The sequence below is a fragment of the Acipenser ruthenus genome, chromosome 34 (assembly GCF_902713425.1).
Source record: "Acipenser ruthenus chromosome 34, fAciRut3.2 maternal haplotype, whole genome shotgun sequence".
Classification (NCBI taxonomy): Eukaryota; Metazoa; Chordata; class Actinopteri; order Acipenseriformes; family Acipenseridae; genus Acipenser; species Acipenser ruthenus.
Genome location: NC_081222.1, coordinates 12,473,805 through 12,501,623, shown reverse-complemented (window position 1 = coordinate 12,501,623; position 27,819 = coordinate 12,473,805). Strand labels below are relative to the sequence as shown.

Below are 27,819 nucleotides of genomic sequence, written 5' to 3'. Positions count from 1 at the left end.
TTGCCCCATGGCCTTGCCCATTGACGCTTGTTAGCCGCCCTTATGCTGGCAAACTATGAGGAATGAATGAAGTATATGAATTAGATGAATGACTAATGCCAGCGGGGAGAACAAGTGGCATTTAAGGGTCACATTCCCTCTAGAGAAGGCACTGCCAGGTGAAGCAGAGGGACCAAACAAACGACAATCGATAAGGTATATATAGATGGTTGAGGATTACCTATTTGATTTAGGGACGTATGCTGCTTTCAGAAATACAATTCCCAAAGAAATCAAAGTGTATAGGTATTGCAATTTCTCTTTTTTTGTGTGTAAATGGGTAAGTCTCATGATGAGCTTAGTCACGGTTTATGACGTGGTTTTTGTTCTCTTTCATGAGATTCGTATCTAATAAGTTATGAGTGGGATAGATGTGGGCAGTGTTAAACGTGTCAGCAATGGTTGGTTTCAGATTCCATGGAACAGCGATCCTTTATGTAACATGATTTGAATGCGTTCTGTATTAACTTGTTACATTGCGTTATGCTGTCAGATTCACTCGCTTGTGGTTCCGTTTCTCATGGGAACTGTCGTTACACAATCCATCCAAACTCTGATTAATGGGTATTCATCTCAATTCGTCCCTCTTTATAGGGTCCTCATTAAAAGCACGGGGACCCTTATACACTGACCCTGTCTGTCTGTCCGTCCCTCTGTCGCACTAGGTGAACTGCCTTGGTTGTGCACTGATCTTCACCACACTTGGATCACCCACTCCTAGCCTCCTGTAATCATTTCAGGTTGCATTTGGCTGTAATCCGATTAACCTTAGATTGTATATGAATATATTTTTTAACCTTTGCATGCATTTATTCACTTTCTTAAGGTCAGAAAGTCATCTCTTTACACCATATCCGCTGCACAAAACATGCAGACCAGCCAGAGGTTACTCACGTTACGCAGGTACGTATAAATCACCCTGTAGAATGAACTCATTTTGCTTCATAAAGTCGAACGAAACCTGCTGAATAATTATTATTATTATTATTTATTTCTTAGCAGACGCCCTTATCCAGAGCGACTTACAATTGTTACAAGATATCACATTATTTTTACATACAATTACCCATTTATACAGTTGGGTTTTTACTGGAGCAATCTAGGTAAAGTACCTTGCTCAAGGGTACAGCAGCAGTGTCCCCCACTGGGGATTGAACCCACAACCCTCCGGTCAAGAGTCCAGAGCCCTAACCACTACTCCACACTGCTGCCTACATAAATAATGTTATGGAAACATAGTGAATTACACACCGTTTTGGAGTTTTCCATAAGCTTAACTTAACTGCTATTATGTAGTGTTGTAGTTTCTTTGATGAGGTGATGTTAAATAAAAGATTGAAATTATGGTCATATAGTTTTTCTTTTGTAATCAATGGGGCAGGGCCAAGCCCTGCTGATAAATGTATTGTTTGGGGTTAAATCACAGCTGAATGTATTACTGTTATGGTTTAAATGTGTTCTGGCAGGGGTGATGTTAGCAGCTCATCTCTGCCAGACATCTCGGCAGCGAATGATTATTGACAAATTGGCTGTCGATCACGCAGGTGAAAAATTCTCATGTGGCAATTTCCAGATTGATTAATTTATTACTAACTGGAGATGGCCACATTTATAAAAACCCAGCAGCTTTGGCTGAATGGTGCAGGTGTACAGAGAGGAGGAGTGTGAGAGAGAGAAGGAGAAAAATAAAGTAAAAAAAAATAACAGTTGCTACTCGTGCTGGAAGGGACTTGTTTTGAGTGCAGGTATTTGTTTTGTGATCGTGATTTGTTTGGTATACACATTTATTTTGCTCTGTGAGCAGTGTGTGTTTTTTTTCTATCCTTTTTGGTTATTTTTGTATTTAATAAATATGCGCACCAGCGCTTCGACCTGCAGTACCTGTGTCTGTGTCAGTCAGCTTCCTGGTCTGAGGACGTCACCACAGAACCGTCCTGTCACAAGTGCTTATTACAATTTATAGCAGAAGAACACTGAACCGATATTCAGTCATACATCCTAAAGAATATTTAAATCTGAGATATCCTAACACAAACTAACAGTAATTCTAAATGATAATCAAATGACTCTTTAATTAGAGTAATTCTTAGTAAATTGCTTTGCACATTAGAAGAAACAATATTTTAGCATATACATGATAAGTTGCATTTGAGTAAGTATCACTGCTAATGACTACAAAACACTGCTAGATAAGATTCACCTTCCTATCTTTTCCTGTCATCGATGGAAAGGCTCCACACAGATATATTCATTTACAGAGAAGGGCAAGGATGTGATTCATGGGGAGATATGCATGGGCAAGTGGTAGCAGGCATCAGTCAAAAGGTTACCAAATACCTGCTAGGAATGCAATTACCAGACCGTCACGACCGCTATTGCACCTCACAGCCAAAACTACCCACTCGATGCAGCTGAATGGTTCAGACAACATGTAGAGAGATTGGACCTGATCAAACCATTGCCACGTGAGAGGGAGAGAAACGTTCAGTCCACTGCTTCACTGTGATTTATTCAGTACAAGTGACGTTCCGTGCAACGCGACGATCACACTCAATTGATGACGTTGTTTTCCTTAACCCTATCGCTGCCAGGACTTTAAACGCTGCAGTGGGGGAAAAAAGCAACACTTTGTTCTATGGTTGAAAATGATCGCTTTCTTGGAGTTAAAAAGTACTGGTTTACCACATTACCGAAAGGACTGTGCCCTTGGTGGTCCGATTAAGAGCAACCAGACTAATCTCAGGGCGTAAAGGAATGCGCTATGAAGACAGGTTGAGGGAATTGAATTTATTCAGCCTAGAACAAAAGATTGATGGGTCTTTAAAATCTTAAAAGTAGTTGAAAACCCAAATCAATACATTAAGTGCAGTACAGTAGCCACAACTGGAAATGAAGTGGAGATAGACTTAGTACAGAGGATAGGAGGCACTTCTTCAATCAGAGAGTGGTGAGGGGATGGAATGGGTTGCCTAGTCATGTTGTTGAAGGAGACTCTTCTTCACACAGAGAGTGGTGAGGGGATGGAATGGGTTACCTAGTCATGTTGCTGAAGGAGACTCTTCTTCACACAGAGAGTGGTGAGGGGATGGAATGGCTTACCTTGTCATGTTTCTGAAGGAGACTCTTCTTCACACAGAGAGTGGGGAGGGGATGGAATGGGTTACCTAGTCATGAGGCTGAAGGAGACTCTTCTTCACACAGAGAGTGGTGAGGGGATGGAATGGGTTTCCTATGATGTTGATATAAATCACTGGGGTCATTCAAAACCTCAAATTGACAATGTTTTGAGATCAATCAGCTACTAGGAACTGGACGAGCGCTGATGGGCTGAATAGCCTCCCTTTATAAGCTTTATGTTTGTGTTGTGTTACTCAATGAATGTGATGGAAATAGGGAACTTTGAAAAGGATCTTGGGGTTACAGTGGACTCCTCTTTAACAGTATATTGCCAATGCAGTGAGGATATTGAAATGGCAAATGCAGCAGAATGTCACGTCATTTGTAATGCTGTGTCAAGATTTGGTCACCTCTCTATAAAAAGAACACGTTATTCCACTTGAGAAAGTTCAGAGAAGGGCAGCTGCTCCCAGGACTAATGGTATGAGCTATGAGTAGAGGTTAAAAGACAGGAAAGAGGGATTTCAAATCCTAACTGGTATTGACAAAGTAAACCACTGCAACATTAGAATATGCTTTATATTGTTGCCTTGCTTGGAAAAGAAAATAAGCCACAGGAACAAACTCAATCAGACAATGGGAATAGATGTTCTACAGTCTCTGTAGCTAGAATGGCTAGAAGAAAGTTGCATGAGAGGTCCTGTAGCGTTTTGAAATGAGGTGCTCGGTGCAGATAGATGATTAGTTAATGAATGATTCTGGTACGGCTTTGTGATTTATAAAGCTTAAAGGAACTGACCCTGCTTTTTGGAGTAGAACTTTATCATGCAAAAGTATGTGAGGGAAGTTTTTTATGAAACAATTAATGTTCCGCTTTGAGCACAAATTTTTTTGTCCAACCCCAGGTTGGGTTTTTCAAAGGCACAGCGTGAAACATTTCTGCTGTTATACCTCTGTTCTAGCACTGCACTTGCTCGACTCGATTTACAGCCTTAGAAAACCGAGCCTCATGCAGTTTAAGCCTGTTTAAGTACTTTCACATGTATGGCATGTTGTCAGTTGATAACATAGGGCTTCCCAGAAATGTCTTTTTTTCAAAAAACAATCCATCCAATCTGAAGTTATTCACAGAGAGGCTTGGCTGTCTCTGTTTTAATACTTCAGCACCATGCAGAAGAAACCAAACACACATTAATTCTGCATATACTTACTCTTTTATACTTTAATTGGGTGTTTAAGTGGCACGACAATAAGACAATACGTTTCTGCCAAATGCAGTCGCGCATACTCAGCACTCAAGCTGTGGTCCATGTGTTTATTTAGTTCTGTTTCTCTGACTTGTTCCCCAGTAAGACCCTCTTATTTTTAATGCGCTGCCCCAGTCTCAGGAAGAGATTGCTGGGAAGCTCATGACATTCATTTAGGGCACGTTGACCTCCCCAGTGTATAAATAGCAGGCCAAGCTGGCTGGAGATATTTCTATACCAAAATAAAACCAAAGCAGCAGGCAGGCTCACAGAGTCCGTATTCAATCTAACAGAAAGCTCTTACTGTATTACCTTGTTGAAGAAGTACAGCTGGGGCCAAACATTTAGCATCCCCCTATAGAATGAACTCATTCTGCTTCATAAAGTCGAATGAAACCTGCTGAATAATGTTACGTTAACATATTGAATTGCACACCACTCTGTAGTTTTCCATGTATGTCTCAATCCTAAAATTCCAGGTGATGCAAATCTTTTGGCCAGAGCTGTATATTCAGTAAAATGTACCGGCATTCTTTAGTTCGCACTAGATACTTCAAATCCAGTCATAATAAAAGTGTGTGGACGTGCTGCATTGAGCTCAAACAACAGCAATCTCGCTTGATCTTAATGGAAGATAGAGAAAGTATACAGTGTTGCGAAGCGCCTGCTTCTAAACACAGTGGAATGGAATTTAAGGAGAGTGGGTCCTGTGCCTGTGTGTGGTGTAGAGCATACCTGAAGAGGCAGGGCTGGTGCTTATCTGTGATTGAGTGCATACCTGAGGAGGCGGGGCTTGTGTCTGCCTGTGCTGAGGAGGCGGGGCTGGTGCTTGTCTGTGATTGAGTGCATACCTGAGGGGGCGGGGCTTGTGCCTGTCTGTGATTGAGTGCATACCTGAGGGGGCAGGGCCAGGCTGATCCCAAATACACAACAGCACCGCATCCTCACAGGGGCTGGTCTGTCTAGCTCTGTGATATCGGCTAGCGAAATCTAGACTGGAGGCAGCAAGTTATTCTTTTACACTTACTGCGGGAAATATTTTAGGATAAGTGAAGCAGATACGACAGGGTTTTGGCAGGGTGCAGTCTGTTTCTGTTATCTTATTAATTATAATAGAAATGAGTGATTCCGCTGTCACTCCATTCAAGTGCAACCAACCGCTAACTACTCTCTTTCACAAGGTGACCGTGGTTAATTGTTTTGCCCTATTTCATTTCATGCATTTCTGCACAAGCCTCATCTCTCGAATCATTCGGAGCTTAAATAACCTTAGCAACTCTACTTGTGTCAAAGTCACCTCCAGAACACTGGTTTAACATTCCCAGCACGTTTTCTTTGATATGACATTTCCGTCCTACACTTGTGGCGATTCCTTGCTTATACCTGTACCTGTCTTTACAACTCTCTGGGTGAAACAGCACTTCCTGCCTTCTGTTCTAAACTTACCATCGTAAAGCACAGCAACGTGTAACAAAGCACAGTAAAGGCTTGGCAACTGAGCAGTAATACCAACCTGATTTTCTTACAGCGGGCAGCAAAAGCTGATATTACAGGTAAGACTTTATTTATGTTTGAGAAAAACTAAAAACCGTTTTATACTGGGATTATCTGACTCCCCTGATAAACGTGTCCACAGTAAAAGCACAGCAGTGTAATAAAACACAGTGAAAGCATGGTAAAGCAACGGTAAGCTTTGTAAGGCCCATAGAGGTATGGTAAAGCATATTTAAAAACATGTCAAACCGTGATACACCGTGGCAAATGCATATCTTAAGCATTGGAGGGAAAATACCAAATTAGTGTGCAAATGCATTGCTGGATTGACTACCATTGTAACAATGTCAAAGTAATGTCGGCATCCCTTAACTGAAGCGCAGTGCCTTTGAAACACACTTGGAGAAACACGCTAGGTCACTGCTGAAATCTAGACCAGAATGCAGAGGGAGGGGTGTAAAGCTGTTCTGTGGTTGGAGAACGTTGTGCATTTGGAGAAGGCAGGGCTGGGGGGGTGTGGGGGGGGGGGGGGGTGGATAGGGTTACTAAAGTGTTATCTGGGAGAACGAGGACCTCCCAGTCAGTGAGGTGATGATCCAAAAAGCTCAGTCTCCCGTGCCAGGACTAAAAGTGCAGCCAGAAACACACAGAAAGTCTTCTTAAAGAGCAAGTAGCATTTCATTACATCCAGCTACGGCCAGAAGTTTAGCATCGCCTAGAATTTTAGGATTGACATCATTTAAAAAACAAACTACATGAACACAATTTAAATGGGGGTTGAGGACGTTTAAAAAGTCAAGCTGTTTTATTTATTTATTTATTTATTTATTTATGGAAAATGTAACATGTTTTTAAAACCTGGATCCAAATGGTTTCCACGAAATTTTGACATGATCGGAAATATCTTGTATGCTACCAAAACACTGCAAGAAAGACACACAAAAGAGCAAGAACCAATCGCACAACCAGTTAGTTCATTCAGAATAACAGTGCGTTACCGTTTCCCACTTAAGATTACTCTTATACTCTCCAATTCTCTTATTTTTTTCCTTAATTTACCCTCTAAAATGTTTTTTTTTTTTTATCTTATTATATAGATTTACCTCCCAAAAATGTGGTTGACAGATAGATAATTTGGTAGGTTCGGTTGAGGGGGACTACGACATCCTGAAGATCATGAACCCAGTCACTTACCCGTCAGTCACAAACACGCATTGCAAGTGAGTGGATTCAACTGTGCATTTTTTAATTTAAATATTGCAAACCTAGTCACGTGTTTCTGGCATTTCCCAGGCAGTTATTAGCTGTCCCGGCGTTCCTATGATCCATTCTCTAGCTACCGCATGCAGTAAATTCACAATTGACAACTTTACAGCTGCATGATAGAGGCACATTGTGTTATAAACCCTGCGAGAGGAGCACAGGAATGTTGCTTTGGAATCAATACCATCATGACACTTTGCCTTGGTTGTGGCTTGGCCTCTTGTACCAAGCGAGCTGCCAGCTGACTGTACTTGCACAACAATGACCTTGGCCCAGGGTAGGTCTGTGTGGCAAGACTTTCCTTACTGTTTGCAATGGCACTGTGGTGTTGGCACTAGAGAGAATGGTTCTGCACTGTGTAAGAGAAGTGTGTCTCTAACATCTATCCTCACCACGGCTGTACATTCAAAATGAGGTTATCAGTGTGATTAAACAAATGATGACCATGACGTATATAGAATTAACAATGGAATGTTTAAGCACAGTTTGAGAAGTGATTCTCCAGCTAAACGCACGAATGTATGTGTGACATGTAGGCGGACGGGTGAACGGACAGACGGGCTCACCACGCTATCCCCAAGATCTGAAATCTTCTGACGCTCCTACCAGCCGTTTTCTGTGAATCTGAGTGGCATTGTTATACAAAAGAGGAACACGCCTGGCCTAATCTTATAAACAGCCAAATGTCAAAAACCGCACGCGTGCAGAGAACATACATCAATCTATGCGTTTAGCAGCTTGTCAAGTCAAAGCATACTGGCATGTTTTCTTGACATGAGTGGCCTGTTCTTGAACTACCCAAGTAGTGAATATTTAAAAAAAAATCTAAACTATTGATTTATTTCACTAATTTATAATGTTCATAAAATACTTGCATCTTGTTACATTTGTCATCGATTTACCATCAAAATTTTATTGTTCATTAACTTTCGTCACAGGAAAATATGGGTACGGTATATACTGTGCAGACACTGGCAAAATGAACATGCAGCAGGAACAGGCAACAGGGCAGCAGTGTGGAGTAGTGGTTAGGGGCTCTGGATGACCGGAGGGTTGTGGATTCAATCCCAGGTGGGGGACACTGCTGCTGTACCCTTGAGCAAGGTACTTTACTTAGATTGCTCCAGTAAAAACCCAACTGTATAAATAGATAATTGTATGTAAAAATAATGTGATATATTGAAACAATTGTAAGTCGCCCTGGATAAGGGCATCTGCTAAGAAGTTAATAATAATAATTCAGTCTGCTTTCGATTTTATTCAGGGAGGTTTGTTTGTACATGGGAGGGTTTAAGATGGGAATTTTCCCTTCGAGTGATGGGAATTCTAGTTAATGGATTTATTGTGAAATAGATTATTTGTGCTGCTTTGTTTGCCTTCGCTTGTAAAGATAGTCGGTATGGTTACTGAATAACTACACCAGGTTTGCATATTGGTTCCATTATATGAACACAGTAGGTGTTTGCCAAAGTGCAAGGGCAAAAAACATTACTTCAAAGTAAATAGAGCTAACAAAATCATTGAAGTGCATGTTATCCAAGTTGTATTTCAATCATAGATTTTACATGGTCCTGTATGAAAGATGCACACATTGTGTGTATTTTGGTAATATATATATATATATATATATATATATAGTCGTGTGTAACTTTATTAGAACACCTCAAGATTGGTTATTTATTATTATTATTTATTAGCAGACACCCTTATCCAGACCGACTTACAATTGTTACAAGATATCACATTATTTTCACACACAATTACCCATTTATACAGTTGGGTTTTTACTGGAGCAATCTAGGTAAAGTACCTTGCTCAAGGGTACAGCAGCACTGTCCCCCACCTGGGATTGAACCCACGACCCTCAAGTCAAGGGTCCAGAGCCCTAACCACTACTCCACACTACTGCCCACAGATACTGCATGTATTTAGATCCTTTACATATGGTACCTACCTGCATGAAAAAAACTGGGGGTGAGAATTTCAATTTCCAGTCAGTAATCAGTGATCTAGAAACAATAGGCACTCATCTAAATTCTGTTCATATAGTTTATTTTTATTTTGTATTATGTCTACAATTCTAGGTGATGCAAAACTTTTGGCCACAGCTGCAGATCCTTTCTAAATGAATCACGCTGTTCAGGAGCTTTTCGCTTCAGTTTCAAGGACTTGTTGTTTACTGATTTGGTTTCATTTGGCCTCCACGCAGCCCGTGTTTAGTGTTAAGCAAAGGAAAGTGAGAATGTGGCTCAGTGTGGCTGTGTTCTGGGTAGAGAACATTGTGGTGATAATCACTGTCTGCTTGCATTTTGTTTCAGTGGAATAACTGCTTATTAAAATAACCTCTAACTGAGCATCTCCAGTCACCCAGATAAATTTACCAGTGAGTAAAGAAATGTAAGTCTCATACATCCCTGCCATGGCTTTACTAGAGGTACTGAAAGTTATGAGTATCATTGAGGAGATCCACAGTATGTAAAATAAATGAAGTGTGTTGGTCCCCGAAGGTCTCCCCTGGTAAAGGCACAGCCGCGTGGACGTGCAGGGGGAGTCACACAGTCAGGGGAGCGCAGGGGTCCCCGATGGTCTCCCCTGGTAAAGGCACGGCCGCGTGGTGTGCAGGGGGGAGTCACACAGTCAGGGGAGCGCAGGGGTCCCCGAGGGTCTCCCCTGGTAAAGGCACGGCCGCGTGGACGTGCAGGGGGAGTCACACAGTCAGGGGAGCGCAGGGGTCCCCGAGGGTCTCCCCTGGTAAAGGCACGGCCGCATGGTGTGGAGGGGGAGTCACACAGTCAGGGGAGCGCAGGGGTCCCCGAGGGTCTCCCCTGGTAAATGCACGGCCACGTGATGTGCAGGGGGAGTCACACAGTCAGGGGAGCGCAGGGGTCCCCGAGGGTCTCCCCTGGTAAATGCACGGCTGCGTGGTGTGCAGGGGGAGTCACACAGTCAGGGGAGCGCAGGGGTCCCCGAGGGTCTCCCCTGGTAAAGGCACGGCCGCGTGGACGTGCAGGGGGACTCACACAGTCAGGGGAGCGCAGGGGTCCCCGAGGGTCTCCCCTGGTAAAGGCACGGCCGCGTGGACGTGCAGGGGGACTCACACAGTCAGGGGAGCGCAGGGGTCCCCGAGGGTCTCCCCTGGTAAAGGCACGGCCGCGTGGACGTGCAGGGGGACTCACACAGTCAGGGGAGCGCAGGGGTCCCCGAGGGTCTCCCCTGGTAAAGGCACGGCCGAGGTCTATACCAATTCATATCACAACCAGATAAGCGGTTCTGTAGAGAAATGTTAACTCTGATAGCCATGTCCCATTATTATTATTATTTTATTTTTATTTTAAAGGGAATTCAAGTATCTGCAGAGCTCTGCAGTTTATTACAGCCCCCAAGGCTCCTGGTTGTTTTTCAATTCATCCACATATTAAGACTTTGCAAGGGTTTTTTGTTTTAATTATTATTGTAGATAGATGGCAAATCTAAATTGCATTTAATTAAAGTAACAGCTGGGCATCTGACAATCCCATAAGACAGACGGACAGTGGGGACAGTCCTACGCATTGTCCTGTAGTTATATTCCCAAGGAGTCTTGCTGCTGTAATTTGGTACAGCTGCAGCCTGCTGTTGGATCTAAAGGGGGGGGGGGTATTTTTACAGCTGTGTTGGAGGAGGGAGGGGGTCACCCAGAATCCATCAGACATGCATGCTCCAACGCTTCTCACTGAGATACACAATGTCTTCATATTATATATGGGGTGCTAGGGAATTTCTCTCGGGAATAATGATTTAGTGGAGCTGTCCTGCATATGGTCTTAAGGGAGTTAAAGGACTTTTTAATGGTGGGCTCAGACTTATGACCGGTATTGTACAGGGTGATTAGAAAGAGTAAGTTTACCACATCAGCGATATGGTGCGTTGATGTGGTAGACTCACTATCTAATCACCCTGCATATCTATACAAATTCCAACCACCTGCAATGAAACTTGGTAAGGTCATTTAGTTGAATGTAGGGAGCTGAGGATACATTGCAATGTCTGCAGAATTGCTGCCTATTCAATTGTTGGTGAGGACTTTCCGTCGCACAGAAGCTGGAGATATATGGAGACCAATCCGACAGCATGTATATACACTGGCCACTTTATCAGCGCCTGTATCTTAAATACCGTGTCGAGACACAACTTGACCTGATCACAGCCTTGACATGGCATAGACTCCACAAGGTGCTGGAAGGGATCCATTCAGTCTTTGATATTTCAATCAGTGCAGTTAGGCTGAGGATGGTGATGACCAGTGTTTAAGTTCATCTCAGACAGGCTGGACTGGGTTGAGGGCAGTGTGGCCCGCGCAATGCTGGCATACTAGATGGTGCATTATTGCCGCCATCGCCATCCAGCATTGCTTGGCAGACTTACTGACAAACAATGTGACATTGGTACAGCCTTCCTGAGTAACCAAGGGATCCAGGCAGGTGTAAGGACAGGCATCGTGGTTAGTCTGCTCCATGAATGGAAAGTGGTGGCAAAGAGAGACAGAAACAGCGACGGACAGAAGGAAACGACACGAGAGAAGTTTGCCATGTCTGAAATAGTAATGCATTAATGAAGGAACACCTTCCAGCACCTTGTAGAATCTGTCATGTCAAGGCTGTAATCAGGTCAAGCGATATTAGACACATGCCCCAATGAAGCGCCCAGGCAGTCTATTCTGTATAAACTCCAGTTCAGAGCAGTTACTTGTAACCACTAGAGATACACCCAGACCCTTTCAGAGCCCCAGAATCCTTTAAATAAATAGTTAGATGGCCAAACTATTCTGCTATTTCCTGTTGTTTTAATGGTTTTGTAGGTTTGTTTGTTTGTTTGTTTTTTTAAAAGGGAAAATTTGAAAACGTGTTCTTTGACTCATTTTGCCTTATTGGATCAACAAAATATTTCTGCTCCAAAACACAGAACAGTGTTTACATTGCTGTAGACTGTTTACACATTCCACCACTGAGTTCTACTGAGGGACAACAAACCACATCCCAGTTACTTGCAGATGCTCTTTCTCAGCATTCGAAGGTGGAGACGTTTTGGTTTCCAGTGTATATAAGACAATGCAGCTATAGCAAGCTTGGGCATGTTGCCAGGTGATATAGGTGGGCATGTTGCCAGGTGATATAGGTGGGCATTGTAAGAGTTATGACTGTACTAGTAAGTGAAGTAGACAAGGCTAGTGCCATGTACTGTACTCTTGACATAGTTTCGTATAGTTGTAGCTTTGATACGGCATTGCATGCTTTCTGATGTACAGTGTTTAACAAAACAGTCCTTAACAAAACATCCTTTAAAGTTTTGGAAACTATTGCAAGGGTCAACAAGACTATAGCTGTTTGTGTTTGAAAATAAATGAAGGGAGCTGATCTTAACATTTCTTTGGTTTCTGTATAATTTGAATGCACACGGATATGCTCAGCTATGCACACAGATGTTATCCACAATCTGATGTTACTAAGAGAGGAGGTTGTTTTCAAAACTTTACGTGTTATCAGAAAACACACGCACTGACGGACACACTAAGATACAGACACATACACACACTGACGCACATTGAGCCACACAGACACATGCACTAAGACACAGACACACTGACACATGCACTAAGACACAGACACACACACACTGACACACGCACTAAGACACAGACACACAGACACATACACTAAGACACAGACACACACACACGCACTGACACACGCACTAAGACACAGACACACACTGAGACAAACAGGCACATGCACTAAGACACAGACACACACCGAGACACACGCACTAAGACACAGACACACACACTCACTGACACATGCACTAAGACACAGACACACTAAGACAAACAGACAAACAGACACACGCACTAAGACACAGACACACAGACACACACTGGCACACGCACGAAGACACAGACACTAAGACACAGACACACACACACACTGACACACGCACTAAGACACAGACACACTGAGACAAACAGACAAACAGACACACGCACTAAGACACAGACACACACACACACTGGCACACGCACGAAGACACAGACACTAAGACACAGACACACACACACACTGACACACGCACTAAGACACAGACACACAGACACATTGCAACATACAGAGCCAGCAGGGTTACGCACGCTTGTAAGCTGCAGTCGGATCAAAGCAGGAAACATGTCTAGACTCTTAATTTAATGCAGTTTTTGAAACGGATTGCAGCTTGCCCTGTTTTTTTTATCACAATTGCAAAACTCAAAACCACCAGTTATGCTTAAAACTAACAAATCAACTCTTAATAACCTGCAGCCGAAATAGCGAAACAAGAACAAAGTAGGGAGTGTAGACTCCCTAATGCTGGTGATTCCTTCAGTGTATTGCTTGTTGGTTTAGTTTTGTTTTTTTTTAAATGCCCATTTCTTCATTAACAAAATCTTTTCCACTGTGGGAGTCTTGCCCATGTAATTAATTTACAAGGGCAGGAGCATCTGGAATGGAATGTGCCTGGAGGGATCCTCAATGGGTTAAATTGTAACTAACAACATAATTCCATTGAGCTACATAGGTCTCAGATGTGCAGTTTTGAAAGAATGACATGTAACAGCAAACACGTTTTCTCATTTTAAGAGAATCTGGTACCAGGTTCTCAGGGTTTCCTGTCTTCCAGGAAGTTTGTTACTGCCTTACCTTCAGCACAGCAGTGTCTTCTGGGTCAAAGGATGGTACCGGCTGAAAGCATGTCAATCAATATGGGGGAAGCAGCTGATTGGTTATTGGCAGGAAAGAAGGGGTGGGGACAATCGCACCCTCCAGTTGAATCAAGGCTTGTAAACGGAGATATATTTAACCTAAATCAGATATCATGTTTTAAAATGAAAATACATATCTTTCAAAACTTTTGAGACTTGGCTATACTGAACGGCTGTGAATGGCGGAGAAAATGTGCTTATGTTAGAAACCGTTAGAAAAACTACAGTCGGTTGCCGCATTCAATAATATTGAATGACACGCAAACGTGAGTGTGTGTATATACACATCTGTCATTGCTGAAAACAGCCAATATCAAGTCCATTACCACACACAAGGGGTGAATACACCAGTTTCACAGTTTTGCCTAAGGTGTTGCCATTGTGACATCAATCTGACGTTAACATTCACAGTGGTGCAGTGGGCAAACATGGAATGTTTTTCAAACTCCCAGTTCAATGCTGTCACTCCCTGAGCTGAGCAGAAAGTCAGGTGACCCAGGACTCCTCTTTCCCAGCGCACTGTTTCAACCGAAACCTTTTGAACCGAAAGCAAGTGACTCAAGAGCAGTCAAGGGTCAGAGGCTGTCGTTTCGCTCAAGTGGAGCTGGGAGGTGTGAACGCTGATAAAGTGCTGATAAGGAATGTTTCAGTGGGAAAACAAACGCTTCCAAGGAGAGGAACAAGAAGAATCTGGGTTGTAAAGTCGCACGGTTCATTGAGTTCAAACCATTCCTCCTTGCACCTGAGGGAAACGGGGGGTAATGGTGCTGGTAAAGCAAGTGGCTGCCTTTCCAGTAAAACGAGGCTTTTAATTAAATGTTTAGCTATAATAACACTACTAACAGGCTCCAGTCCCTTTTCCATCTGAGACTAAGTCCTAGTCTTTACAGATCTGCTGCATTGCATTACAACAGCCTGGCTGTTGTTATTTGATACTGCTAAGCCTGTTGGCCTAATACAAATTGCCCAACATTTACTGTGATGGGAGCAATTTGCCTAGAATTTACCCTTTGGGGAAAATATAGGTCTAGACCTTTTTAGTTTTCCAGTTTGTTTATATTACTTAAAGGGGTGCTTATCAGGGTTTCACTGTTACCATTTATTAGAGCTAGCATTATCATCACCTGTCCCCCTTTTTCTATCGTTCGGTACCTTCGTTCGTATTTCATACTTCACGTTGGAATGTGCAGATATTTTAAAGGCGATGCTGTAGATAAAAGTTTCTACTGGTACCTGATCAAGTCGTGAGCTGCAGTTCAAGACCATTGAGTTTAGTGCTCCCTTTAAGAGATATGGGATAGAGCAAAACCGGTGACATTAAGTTTAACTGTCTGGCCTCTCTTTCTGTGTACCGAGTCCTCCGTAGGCATTAATTACAGCATAGTCCATTAAATATAATTAATTCAGTTCATTCTAAAGCCACAGTTCATGTACGGCATATGCTGCATGTGTTAGCTGAATATTTCAGTGCTGTGTAATAACTTTAAACAGGATGTTGCATGTAAACGGTCTTCTGTTTTGCTTTCCAGATGAGTTGAATGTAATTGATTTCCACCACAGTGCATTCTGGCTGGGACACGTGAGGGGAACATTAACAGCAGGGATATTGAACAGGTTTGACTGTAATTTGATTTTCTGAGCATAATGCAGTACTGTGCACCCTGGGCTTACATAACGTCAGATCCATACAAGCTACACAGGCTGAGTATCTGATTACTGGGGTTGAGTTCTCCACAACAGGCAGGGTATGACACCCAGGGGCGGGCCGTGGTGTTGACAGATCTGCCACCAGGGTATGACACCCAGGGGCAGGGTGTGGTGTTGATTGACAGATCTGTCACCAGGGTATGACACCCAGGGGCGGGGCATGGTGTTGATTGACAGATCTGCTTTCCATTAGAATGGCAAACTAACTAAATCAACACCTTCCTCACCTGGAAAGTCTGGAAAGAACTCCATCTGAATAATCGCTTTGTGCAGTTCTGCCCAGGTGGAAATGAAGTGGAGATCGAATTGAAAGAAAGACGTATTCCACTTCATGCAATCACCGGGGTCTTTCAAGGATCCCAGACAAGCTCCGACGGGCTCGAACGCTGTCCTCTCATTCTTATGCTCGTTTGTACATGCAAGACTGTGTTGCATTTTAACAGGAATGAAATTCAGGAGCCCAAGTTAGTAAAAAGGTTTCACATTTGTCTTTTATTCATTTATGTTGACACGAATGAATACAGTGGTTAAATCCATGTTCCCTTGTCTCTACTCACTAAAACGGGACCTAGGGCAGGGAAATAGAGATCTCTAATACTTTCACATACAGACAGCGGTACACCATTTTTATGTACATTACATAGCTTTAAAAATAACATAAAGGCACACTATCCAAGGTTAACAGCTCCAACATGTTGATGATTTTGTTTTTCAAACATTTCCCCTTTTATCCTGCCACACTATAAGTTCACTTCCTGTGTTACAGTTAATTGAACCCTACCTCAGCCTTGCTGCCAGCGGGAAGCGATGTAGGGTTAGGTGGGGTCTTATTTCCTGTAACTCAGGAAGGAAATAACCTGACGTGAAAAAGCCTGCAACAAAAAGACCAACAGCAAAACAGACTCGAAGGAGAGGGAAGAATGTTTCTTTCTGTCTTGGTCAATGCAAAGTGAAATTTGCAATAACACTGTTTCAAGTGTCTTATTTACATTGATCTATACACTGTAAAAAAATAAAGAAAACGAAAGAACCTTCGCTATATAAAAGGTGCATTTGATTTTTGAAAGCAATACATCATTTTTTTTTTATTAAACATTTTGCATATAATTGAATAATCCTCAGGCTCCAGTAATGAACTGTTTTCATGTTTTTGAGTTTCCAGCAGCCGTGCCAAGCTGTTTCAACTTCCAGGAGAAATGTACCAGCTATGTAAAAAAAAAACTGATAAACAGCTTGAGTGGACCTGAAATCTTTAGGAGCACGTAGCTTCAAATGTGACTCGTTATTATTTTTCTTTGGATCTGCCTTTACCTGGCTGTGAGATTGTCAGGAGAATCCTAAATGCCTGGACTGAACACCCTTCCTCGCTCCATTCACATCATGTTAACCGTATGAGCACTGTTGTCTTAATTCCGGCTAACGAAGCTGAAAGGTCACACTGTCACATGTTTGAATGGAATGAGGGGGGCTGTTAGCCCCAGCATTTAGGATTCTCCGGACAAGCAGTCAAAGGCAGATTTAGAGAAAAACGATATGAAGTCACGATGGAGCAGCAGAACCCACTCAGAATGAGTTCAAACCCGATATAACTGTAAATATACAAAAGCAATCCAAATGACATCTGATACTTAATTACTTTTTACATTTTAAAATCAGGTCACCAAAAAGCAATTGATCTGTATATAGCACTTTAAAAAATAAAATTCAGTCTGTTAAATCTAGCTGGAGAGTCGGTCTTTGATCTATTATGAATCTTTTTTAATACAGTAGTCTAAGAGAACCCTAAGAGAACACTTCGCCTGAAGAACAGGAACTTCATGTAAAAGAACACCTTCTTGGCACCGATAGTGACTCGTTCACAACGGTTACTGTTTTGTAACCTGATCGTCATCATCGTCAAAACTTAAATCAAAATGGTTTATTCAGTCTTTTCAAAAGCGACTTGTCATCGCGAGAGTGCCTTCAGGCACACCGATTGGTTTATTAAATCTTTCCAGAACCGTCGTCATGTCATGGCCTCGTTTTGCAATCTGATTTCCACGAGTGCACCTCATCGCTACAAAACGGCATGCAAACAAAACAGCGAAATGCGCCGCTGTTTCTCTTGCTACAAGAAATTGTTCGAGCTCTTGAAAAAATAAACCTGAAGTCGTCGAGCAATCTGGTGTTTCCCGTGCTGGTGAGTTGCTTCACCATTCTGTTAAATAATGTGCATGTCTTGTATTTTGCTGCAGTATTTTCTTTAACGGGTGTCGTGTTAATTTAGTTTGACAGTTAGTTTATTAACGTTATTATTATAGTTAACATACACTTGCCGATTGCTTTCCTCTTATTCTGTTAATTTCACATGTTGATGGACGTGCGTCATGACAAGTAATACATTTGTATTTATTGATTCAGATTGTGTCTGGTGGCTAACTTCGTCTTAGAGAACAGTTCAGCTATAAAAACACTTTGCTTGCTTCCTGAGGGGTGTTCTCTTAGCCGGAGACTACTGTATTATTATTATTATTATTATTATTATTATTATTATTATTATTATTATTATTACTATTTACAAAATGAAAAGTTCTTACAAAGTTTACAAAAAAATCTTTAGCAGCTTGAGCTAAATACGCTTTTATTAAAAATAAAAAATATATTTGCATATCTCTATATATTTATAGATGTGTGTAGATTTGTTAAACTGAACGATTCTGTGATTTGTTTCAGCTCCAGTGCACAGTCTTTACTAAGGGAGAAAGATGGGACGGAACGTCTTGTTTACAGGACTGGGGGGTGAAGGAGCAGTTCACTTATCGTTCCCACCTCATTTTCTTCTTGGGACGACCCGCACAAGCTGCCGAGTGCCAAAATGACAGTTTCTGGAAGTCCTGATTGAACTCAGAGGAGAAAGGCTTGTGCATTCAAACCCCCTTCAACACCTTAAACTATATAACTAAAGACAATACATTTTCACTGGGCTTTAATACTGTAATTCAATACCATGTGTGTGTGTGTGAAGGCAAGCGCAGCACAGCCACTTTCAACCTGTGTCCACATTGCTCCCTGTTTAAAAACCACGGGCACCCTTGGTTGCTGGTATTTACAGATACAATGATTTCAATGCGCTGTCAAATGTCTTTTAGCTTTTTAGTTTTTTTTTACTGTGCTGTGAGTTTTGGACTAGCTGTCAACAGCCAAGGCAACGTAGATTACCAACAGCTTGTGGAAGTGAATACCAAACTCCAACTTGAGTAAAAAAAAGTTATCTTGTGTGGTATAAACTGTGCAATCTGCACTGGAGCTGCTGTGTGGGGAGCTTGTCCCTCGTTCTCCCATAGCGGCAGGTAGACATCTCCCCCCCCCCCCTCCTGTCCACTAGCACTTGCTGTGGAGGTTGCTGGACACAGGGCTGTCCAAGCTGTCCGAAGGGTCACTCATTGCTGGAGTCTTGGTCTTGAACATGCAGGAAATGTGAAAAGCCTATGAAAGCAGGGGGGGGGGGGGGGAAGGTTTTAAAAATATTTTCTAACTTTCTTCCAAGACATTTTTTAGAACATAAGTATCTTTATGAACGAGAGAAGGTCATTTGGCCCATCTATGCTAACTGATTGACCTCAAACCTTTGTCAAGCTATGTTTTAAAGGATCCAAGTGATTCAGCATCAACAACATGACCAGGTAACCCATTCCATCCCCTCACTACTCTCTGTGTGAAGAAGAGTCTCCTTCAGCAACATGACTAGGTAACCCATTCCATCCCCTCACCACTCTCTGTGTGAAGAAGAGTCTCCTTCAGCAACATGACTAGGTAACCCATTCCATCCCCTCACCACTCTCTGTGTGAAGAAGAGTCTCCTTCAACAACATGACTAGGTAACCCATTCCATCACCTCACCACTCTCTGTGTGAAGAAGAGTCTCCTTCAGCAACATGACTAGGTAACCCATTCCATCCCCTCCCCACTCTCTGTGTGAAGAAGAGTCTCCTTCCCTCTGTCCTGAGTCTATCTCCACTTAATGGTTCTGTGCACAAAATACTGGAATGGAATCTGGCATCTTGATTGGCTGAGACTAGCTTCATGATTACACTTCAAGTGCGGTCAAATGGGACCCTAATGCTTGCAGCACAGATTGTGGATCGACAGTGTAATCTGGAAATGAAGGGAACTGATTCAGTGAACCATCTTCCCATCATCTCAGTGCTGAGTTACTGTATTTAATTAAAACATTTTTTTTTTAAAACCAGAGCCTCAAGTTTAACAAGTATGGGTATTTGCCTTTAAATAAAGTTCACTATGGTGCAAGTTGCTTTTGTTGTCTACAATGCTTTCCGCATGCCTTATAATATGTATATTTCACACTAAACTTGAACCGTGAAAAAAGGTGGTTTTCTAAATGTTGCAATTTTAAGCCTGGCATGTGATTTGAAGACATGACATAGTGTGTGTGTTTTTTTTTTCATTTACTTGCTTAGTCATTGATGGCTCAACTGCAAAACCAGAGTTACACCATCTTGGTTTGAGTAAAAACATGACTAACTGTATGTGTGTAAAAAGTACCTAAGATCAAGGGTAAGAATGACGTACACACTGTCATGAAACACTGTCATGAGGATGAGATACAGATACACAGGACCACCACAAATGACGGGCATTGCATTGCCATTTACTTAGACCCTTTACTTACTAAATATCTAGGTCTCCCTGAAAAGATAATCATATGCAAACTATTTGCAGCACGATTTGGGCTTCACCATTGACAGACTGTTCATTAAAATCTCTTGCATATTTTTAAAGAGGAGCTGATTTTCTATTTAGGGTTACCAAGACAGTTAATGAGCAGAGTGAAGTTATCCAGCTACAGACTCCACGTCCCCATCTGTGCTGCTTTCCAAGAACATTTTGGGGGACCATTCTACCTGTGAGATGTCTCGCTCATTAAAATGTTTCGCATATTTTGTAAAGAGGAGACGGTTATCTATTCAAAGATAGCAGGTATTTAGTAAGTAAGGGCTCTGAGTGAGGAAACACGGGCAACGCAATCCCCAGCCCTAGACTTGCTGGAAATCATTGGCTGTTTCAATAATTTGTGCCGGTACTGTGCATATGAATGTGTCAGTCTAGCTCTGTACCGACTCTTTGGATGTGATATGATAACAGACAATGTGATCGGATTGGGTATAATGCAAAGCCATTCATTATATTATGTATAGGCAGAATGAGGGTAATGGTTGCAAGCTGCACTGTGTGTGTGTGTGTGTGTGTGCGTGCGTGTGTGCGTGCGCGTGTGTGTGTGTGTGTGTGTGTGTGCAGCATACACACAAATAAAGACTGATATAATAAGAACACGATCTGCTGTTATTAGAGCCTAATAGGATACAATAATACTAATTCGAATTTAAACAGTGGTACGGGATCATTTCAGAGTTCAGCTGTGATTCTCTCTGCCTCTGACCAGTGAAACGCATTTCCTGTGATCCTGTCTTGAGACAGGAGGCATACAGCCCTCCACATGACACAGTCAAGCAAATAGCTACTCACCAGACTCCGAGTGCACTGCCCAGTCAGAGCTTCCTTCCCCTTTCTTTAACTGGTTCCAGAGTGACTGTGATTGCATCCCTGGAGGAACTGGACTGAAGCTAATCTTCCAATCTACACCCTTCACTGGTCACCAACAACAAGTGGAAACTCTTTGGACAGAGTGTGCTGTTTCTCAACCGCCCCGCCTCTGACCCAGTGCTAACATCTGAGGTGAAACCTTTGGCAAGAGCTGTACTACATTAAACGCCTGCTGATACTCACCACCCAGTAAGCGACTAGCGCCCCCTGCAGGTATCCCACCAGCACGTCAGAGGGGTGGTGTCTGTAGTCTGAGATCCGGGTCAGTCCGGTGTACAGGGCCAGCATCAACAGCAGGAACTGGACCAGCGGTCTCAGCAGACGAGCACCACGCCATGTGAACCGGGCCTGCAGATAGAACTGGACACAGAGACACACATCGATTACACTGCAGAGCCAGCGACCACACTGCCCCGCACAGCTTCCAGATACAGCTATGGACAAAAGCTTAGCCTCACCCTAGTATTTAAAATTGAGACATCATTTTGATAAAAAAAGACACATGAACTTAATTTAGATATTTAGCATGTAATCAAAGAAACTACAAAACGATATTGCAAAAGTCTACCGGAAGCCATAATAGCAGTACAGTATGTCATGTTAGATTTCAAAATGTTTTTGAAAGTATATGGAAAACTACAAAGCGGTATGTAATTCAATATGTTAACGTGACATTACTCAGCAGGTTTAGGAAGCAAAATGATTTAATTCGACAGGCTGATTGAAAACATTTGGGCAGAGCTGTACATGGCACCAAAACATTGTTGGGACGGTGGGCCTGAGTTTCAGTATCGGTAGTTTTATACAGTATACTAGTTAGGGTTCATTTCAGTCTTCTGCATTAAATGCGACTGTATCTTGCTTTGTGGGAAGTCTTCCTTAATGAAATAGGGGGAGCAAGGATAACAAGGAGTTTGATAAAAAAAAAGGGTCTGGTTTGGGTTAAATGGGCAATGAATGCCCCATTCACGTAATTTTAAAGAAAACAAAAAAAGAAAAAATATATATTATATATTAGGCTTTTGTGAGAATTCTAGCTTGTATTTGAAGATACGGGAAAAACAAAATATTTAGTAAGCAAGCGGTCTAATTGTGGTAAGAAGGGCAACAAATGCCCCCTAGCACCAAAAAACAGCAGAGGTGTCTAGATCTGTTAGTGTGTGGCAGTGTTAAACCCCTCTGACAGCAGTACTTATAGTACTGCAGGAACTTGTTGATCCATTACTGTCACGCACAGCCCTGACTTTGGTTTCAGGTGGGGCGTACTGTATCAAGCGCCTGCATCTTCAATGACCCCCTGACTCTTTGATTGTGTTCCCTGCTGTGGGCTGCATTGTGTTTCCATGTGACAGCCTTGTCCGCTCTCCTTGTTCCTGTGCTGAGGAGCGAACCCGAGGGAGGCCGTGTGCTAATCCAGCTTTAATAGCTGCCAAAGCACACAACGATCCAGTGCCAACGACATGTGACCTGGATTCACCAAGCAGGACGCAGTGATCATTAACTTTCAACTTGCTCTGCATGGTTCCAGCAGGCTGGAGGATGACCAAGTCATCTCAATAGGCGATACTGTATATGTGACTACTCTGTTTCACAATGAGAGCGGGAATGCACTGATCAAACTTGCTGTAACCGCAGCATTTATTGTGTTAGAATATACATGCTGTAGTAAATTCTAAGTTTGACTGTTGTGGGCACCCCTTACATTTTTTTTACTTGTAATAGCTGCATGCCAGAAAACTAAAGTTCTGTAGAAATGTTGCCTAGAAATGTCTCTCAGAAATGTATTTTTTCAGTGTTTTCGGGGAGCCAGTTTCCTCTGTTCATTAAAAGACATTTTGGAAAACAGATGCATTCCCTGAATGCTCTTCAGTATCAATAACAAGCACATGAGAAACGATCCGAACGCGAGGAGTGCCGTTCGGCCCTGTGCGTCCGGTTCCTAGTAGATGATTGATCTCAAAACTCTGTCAAGTTGGGTCACTACAGTGTAATATAGTGAGGGGCAATGGTAGCACAAGGGTCATGCAATGGGAGAAGGCTGCCATTTGGTAGAATGTGCATCTCAGTCCATTGCCATGGCTGATAACACCGTGTTCTGCAGATGTCTTTGCTGAGGTCTCTTCAGCAATACTGTTATACCAATCCCAAGTGTGTTGTGTGGTTCACCTCCCTTTTTCTCTACCCCTCCTCTCTGTACTCGAGTCCCCATTCGCTGTCTGCAAGAGCATTCCTTGGCTATGTCATTTCTTCTTTTTGAAAACAGCAGCCGCGGTTCTGTCTCGAATCCCCTCAAACCGGCCTCTCTCGTACACAATACTCCACAGAAAGTGCTCAGAGATTCTCAAAAGGGCCTGGCTGTGTTTCCCAGTGGGGCTGTACCTCCCCCCTCTCCCATCACCCCGAGGCTTATGCTGTGGATTTGTCTACAACAAAGATCTGTTTGTCAAGGGGCTGGAATAGAAGTACAGAAAGCATCGCTCTATTGGGATGCTAACAAATGCCTTTTGGGACAGTTTCTATTACATTTTGTCCAAGTTTCCTTTTCTCTTTCTATTCTATTCTATTGATTCTGTCAAAGCTACATTCTTATGCAGAAGAATTTGCCAACTTTCCAAGTCTCACAACCTAACCCTACTGAAATGTTTCCAAATCCCCTTGTTTTAATCTCCTTAGTTTTACTATTCAAATATGGTTGGAATCTGATGTATCTGAAAAGCAATTGAGAGAAGCTGCCCTTTCACTTCAGGAATAAACACCAATGCCTGCAGTGTTAAACCCTAAAATAGCTGTTAGAAAATATCTACAGCTGTGGGCAAAAGGTGTGGCATCACCTAGAATTTTAGGATTCAGACATAATTTAAAAATATAAATATATGAACAGAATTTAGATCTTTTATTTAACTTCATGTCATCCAAGAAATTATATCACATAAGTCTACTACAGGAAGAATAATATTTCACGTTAGATTTCCTTATGGTCAGCCTCTCCACTTATCTGTGGGCTAATTTATGGGCACCTCGAAGCCAAAGAACCTAGTTTAAAATCTGTATAATGTAGCAGTGTTGACTCGTCTGTGTTTTAATAAATAATCTATCGCGTGCGTTTCCTCACTGAATTACAGTTCCAGTGGGGAAGTTTCACTGTAGAGAGTCACTTACCACTAGGTACAGCATGGTGTACATCGCAAAGGAAGCATGGCCCGAGTAGAAGGATTTCCTGGAAGGGAGAAGAATAGCGAAACTTTAACAGCTGCTGTCCAATGTCCCTGATTACAGAACCCAAAGGGTGGAGAATGCACAGGATTGGGAAGAACACTTCTATTTAGTCTCCTGAAGGCTGAAACTTTGTTAGGTAACCTGGCTTTAGCACTGGGTCTATGGGGGAAATGGCATAACTCTTAGATGTGAAGTACCATAGGCTACATTCTCAACAACTGTTGACACCCAGAATGGAATGTTCTTTTTCTAGAATTGTGATGTCACTAGCGGCATCACACTATAGTTTTCAAGGCGTGTACCAAGCGTGGTAGGCTAGTGGCAACTGGGTACGCTTAACATAGTTCCGTGGGTCAAAATGTGTCAAATTCAAGGGACAACATGTATGGGGGGAGTTCTCACCTTGCCTCCTTTATGAGAGAGACATTTCCCTGGCAGTGGTCCTCTGTAATGTAGAGCCCTGCAGAACAGTTGAGGCTGGCGTAGTCAGGGTTACACACAGACAGGAAGTTGGGCCTCAGTCGTCCGGTAGAGAGCTTGGCCATGTTAGTGAGAGACTGTCCCACAGTGCAACCAAACAGGAAGCTGCCGATCTCCTTGTAGAGCGTTGACACGTACAGGTTTGACACAAAGGCTCGAGACTCCACCTTCAGGAAGCGCACGCGGTAAAACTCTCCCAGCAGAATCTGCAATGAAAATGCCGTGCTGTTTGATCAGCTGTTCCTTTGTCTTGTGCTGAGTGCTCAAATCAACAGAAGCATTTTTAAGAAGACAGGAACACCACGCCTCAGAACGAAAAAAAAACCCATCAATTAAAGAAGAAAAGACTTTATTGAGAAGTCATAAACCCAATATAAATGTGTAAACCTCTATTAACTTTGTAAGCATTGTTTATTCATGACTCATAGTTAAAACAGCCAAACGTTTTGTATCACCCTATTACTTAAGGCAACATTAAGTCAAAGAAACATTTGTCATAATTTCTGGTTCTCTTAAAGGGGAACTGTAATGCTAATGAATATATAACTATTCCAATAGAAAACATGTTAACTAACACTTTTGACGTATTTTCAGCTTCTCCTTGAGCAGTATATCGTATAAAACAAATGAACATTGAATGTACTGGAGCTCTCTTCCGTCGTGCTTCGTGTGACGTCCTGTCGTTGACTCGCTCTATCGTCACACACAGTATTCTATTAAGCGCATGTCTCGTTTCTAGATTATGTAACCATTGTTTTGTTATGGCCGTCCTTTGTTGGTTTAAAGGCTTAGGCACACAAAATACTTTTTGTTACTGTTTTTCCTTGTGTTTTTTTTGCACCCGAACGCTTTGCATTGTGACATCATTCACCCTGCCGGCGTTGGTGCGGGGGGCCGTCAACGATATGATGGAACAGCGGCGCCAGAAAGGATCCAATGCATTTCCAGCTGACCCAGAAAGCTGACAAAAAAAACTTAAATACTGGCCAAACGCTTGACTTTTTAACAAAATCTGCGCAGCGAGATGCATTCGTTATGTATACAGAGCATTTGGAGAGCCTTGTTATTTTGAGTACAGTTCCCCTTTAAGCTGAGGGTAACACAAAGCCACTTAGTGGTTTAGAACTTGGTTTCAGACCACTGCATTATTATTATTATTATTATTATTATTATTATTATTATTATTATTATTATTATTATTATTATTATTATTTAGTCATCTAGCAGAAGCTTTTATCCAAAGCGACTTACAGAGACTTGTGATTGAGCTATGCATCACAACTGCTGCTGCAGTCACTTGCAATAGGACCTTGGTTTTACGTTTCACCCGAAGGACGGAGCACAAGGAGGTTAAGTGACTTGCTCAGGGCCACACACAGTGAGTCGGTGGCTGAGCTGGAGATTGAACCTGGAGCCTCCTGCTAACAAGCCCCTTACTCTAACCACTGGACTACCAAGTCTCAGATATGGCACACCACATTCATACATTTTCATTATTTCTTTCAGTCTTTGTGATTGATCTTTGCAGCACTAACTTGTTGTAGCGCTAACTATATTTCTGCAAGTGGCTGTCAAAACCTTGACCCGTAATAAAAGTGCAAGGTTAATAAAAGCTAACTTTGCTGGCTTGAGAGCAGTACAATTCCCTGAAGTTTCACCACTTTGCATTGCTTGTGGCAGCGTGAAAACACTGCATAGTGTTAATTCATGAGCGGCAGATAGCTTTATTGCTCAGCCTTCGATAAAAGGGTAAATAAACGTCAACTAGAAGGCCTTTTGTGTTCTGTGTCCACTGCAGAACAAAGAAATAATTCATTCGTTTTATCTACTGTTTAGCCTTTAGATTAATTATTTCCACTCCCTGTTTAATGCCAAACTAAAGTGCGCTCATACAGAGATCGCAGAGTGAGATGAAACTTTAGAAAATGCAAACGACTCCCTTGGACAGGAGTGTGGGGGTTTGCACAGAAGGAATCATTAAACCTCCCGGGATTCTTTAATAACATTTAAAGCGGAAACGTTTTATGCTGAAGTTTGTTCAGTTTTTTTCTTGTGTGTTGTCAGTAAAAAGGTTTTATCAACATGTTCCTTTGAATGGCGAGGCCTCAATCAAACCACAAGCTATCCTTTGAGCTGAAGTTTAAAGTGCTTGTAGCTAACCAGCAGTTCAGCACATTTGCTCTGCCCTGCACGTCCATTCGTTTTAAACTCAAACATGTATTTTCATTGTAAAACTTCATATCTGGTACTACACTAGGCGAAAGAAAATCTCTGTTTGCAAGCCATGCTTTTTGACTGCACTTCCTGTGTCATTTTCACCTGGAGGGAAGCCCTTTCAGTGGCTTCTTTCCTGTCATTAACCAATCAGCTGCTTCCCTCATTGACTGATGCTTTCAGCCAGTGACACGCCCCCGAAGACACAGGGCAAGAAGAAGACTGAGTTCAACGCCTGTTTTGATTTGTAACAAACACGTTTGCTATTGATTGCGTTCCTTTACAAACTGCACATGTGAGACCTATCTACTGTAGCTCATGGAAAGTGCAACATGGGGAAGATTGGGGGGGGGGGGTATTTCTGGTAACTACAATTACTTTAATCACCTGCAGAGCCTCATTGAAGCAGAGGGGATATATTTCTACCTCTCTGGACTGTGTTGAAGGCATCTTCTCTCCAGGTATTTAAAGGAGATTGATGGCCACTCATCACCCTGTTGGTCTAGTCTTGCATGGTACCTGCCAGGGATAACTGAGCCACAAGACTGAGTCACACAATTACAATGTCCACTGTTGGGTGCTACCTCTGGGATCAGTTTCCCAAACGTCCCAACATTGATCACAATCGATGAAAACAGGGGCGGAACACCCGAATGATAGATCGCTGGCCACAGC

The 27,819-nt window shown here is 42.4% G+C and overlaps 1 protein-coding gene across 1 annotated transcript in view; it reads right to left on the bottom strand.

The window, feature by feature from the left end:
• Positions 1-16,098: 16,098 nt before the first annotated feature.
• The window catches only part of LOC117966882 (phospholipid phosphatase 3-like), a 31,407-nt gene continuing 19,686 nt past the window's right edge, over positions 16,099-27,819 (bottom strand). The window contains exons 3-6 of the mRNA XM_034913730.2: positions 24,853-25,136; positions 24,394-24,451; positions 21,418-21,594; positions 16,099-19,098 (exon numbers count right to left, since the gene is read on the bottom strand). Coding sequence (XP_034769621.2) covers positions 18,994-19,098; positions 21,418-21,594; positions 24,394-24,451; positions 24,853-25,136 — 624 coding nt within the window. The 3' untranslated portion in view covers positions 16,099-18,993. The remainder of the gene's footprint in view (positions 19,099-21,417; positions 21,595-24,393; positions 24,452-24,852; positions 25,137-27,819) is intronic.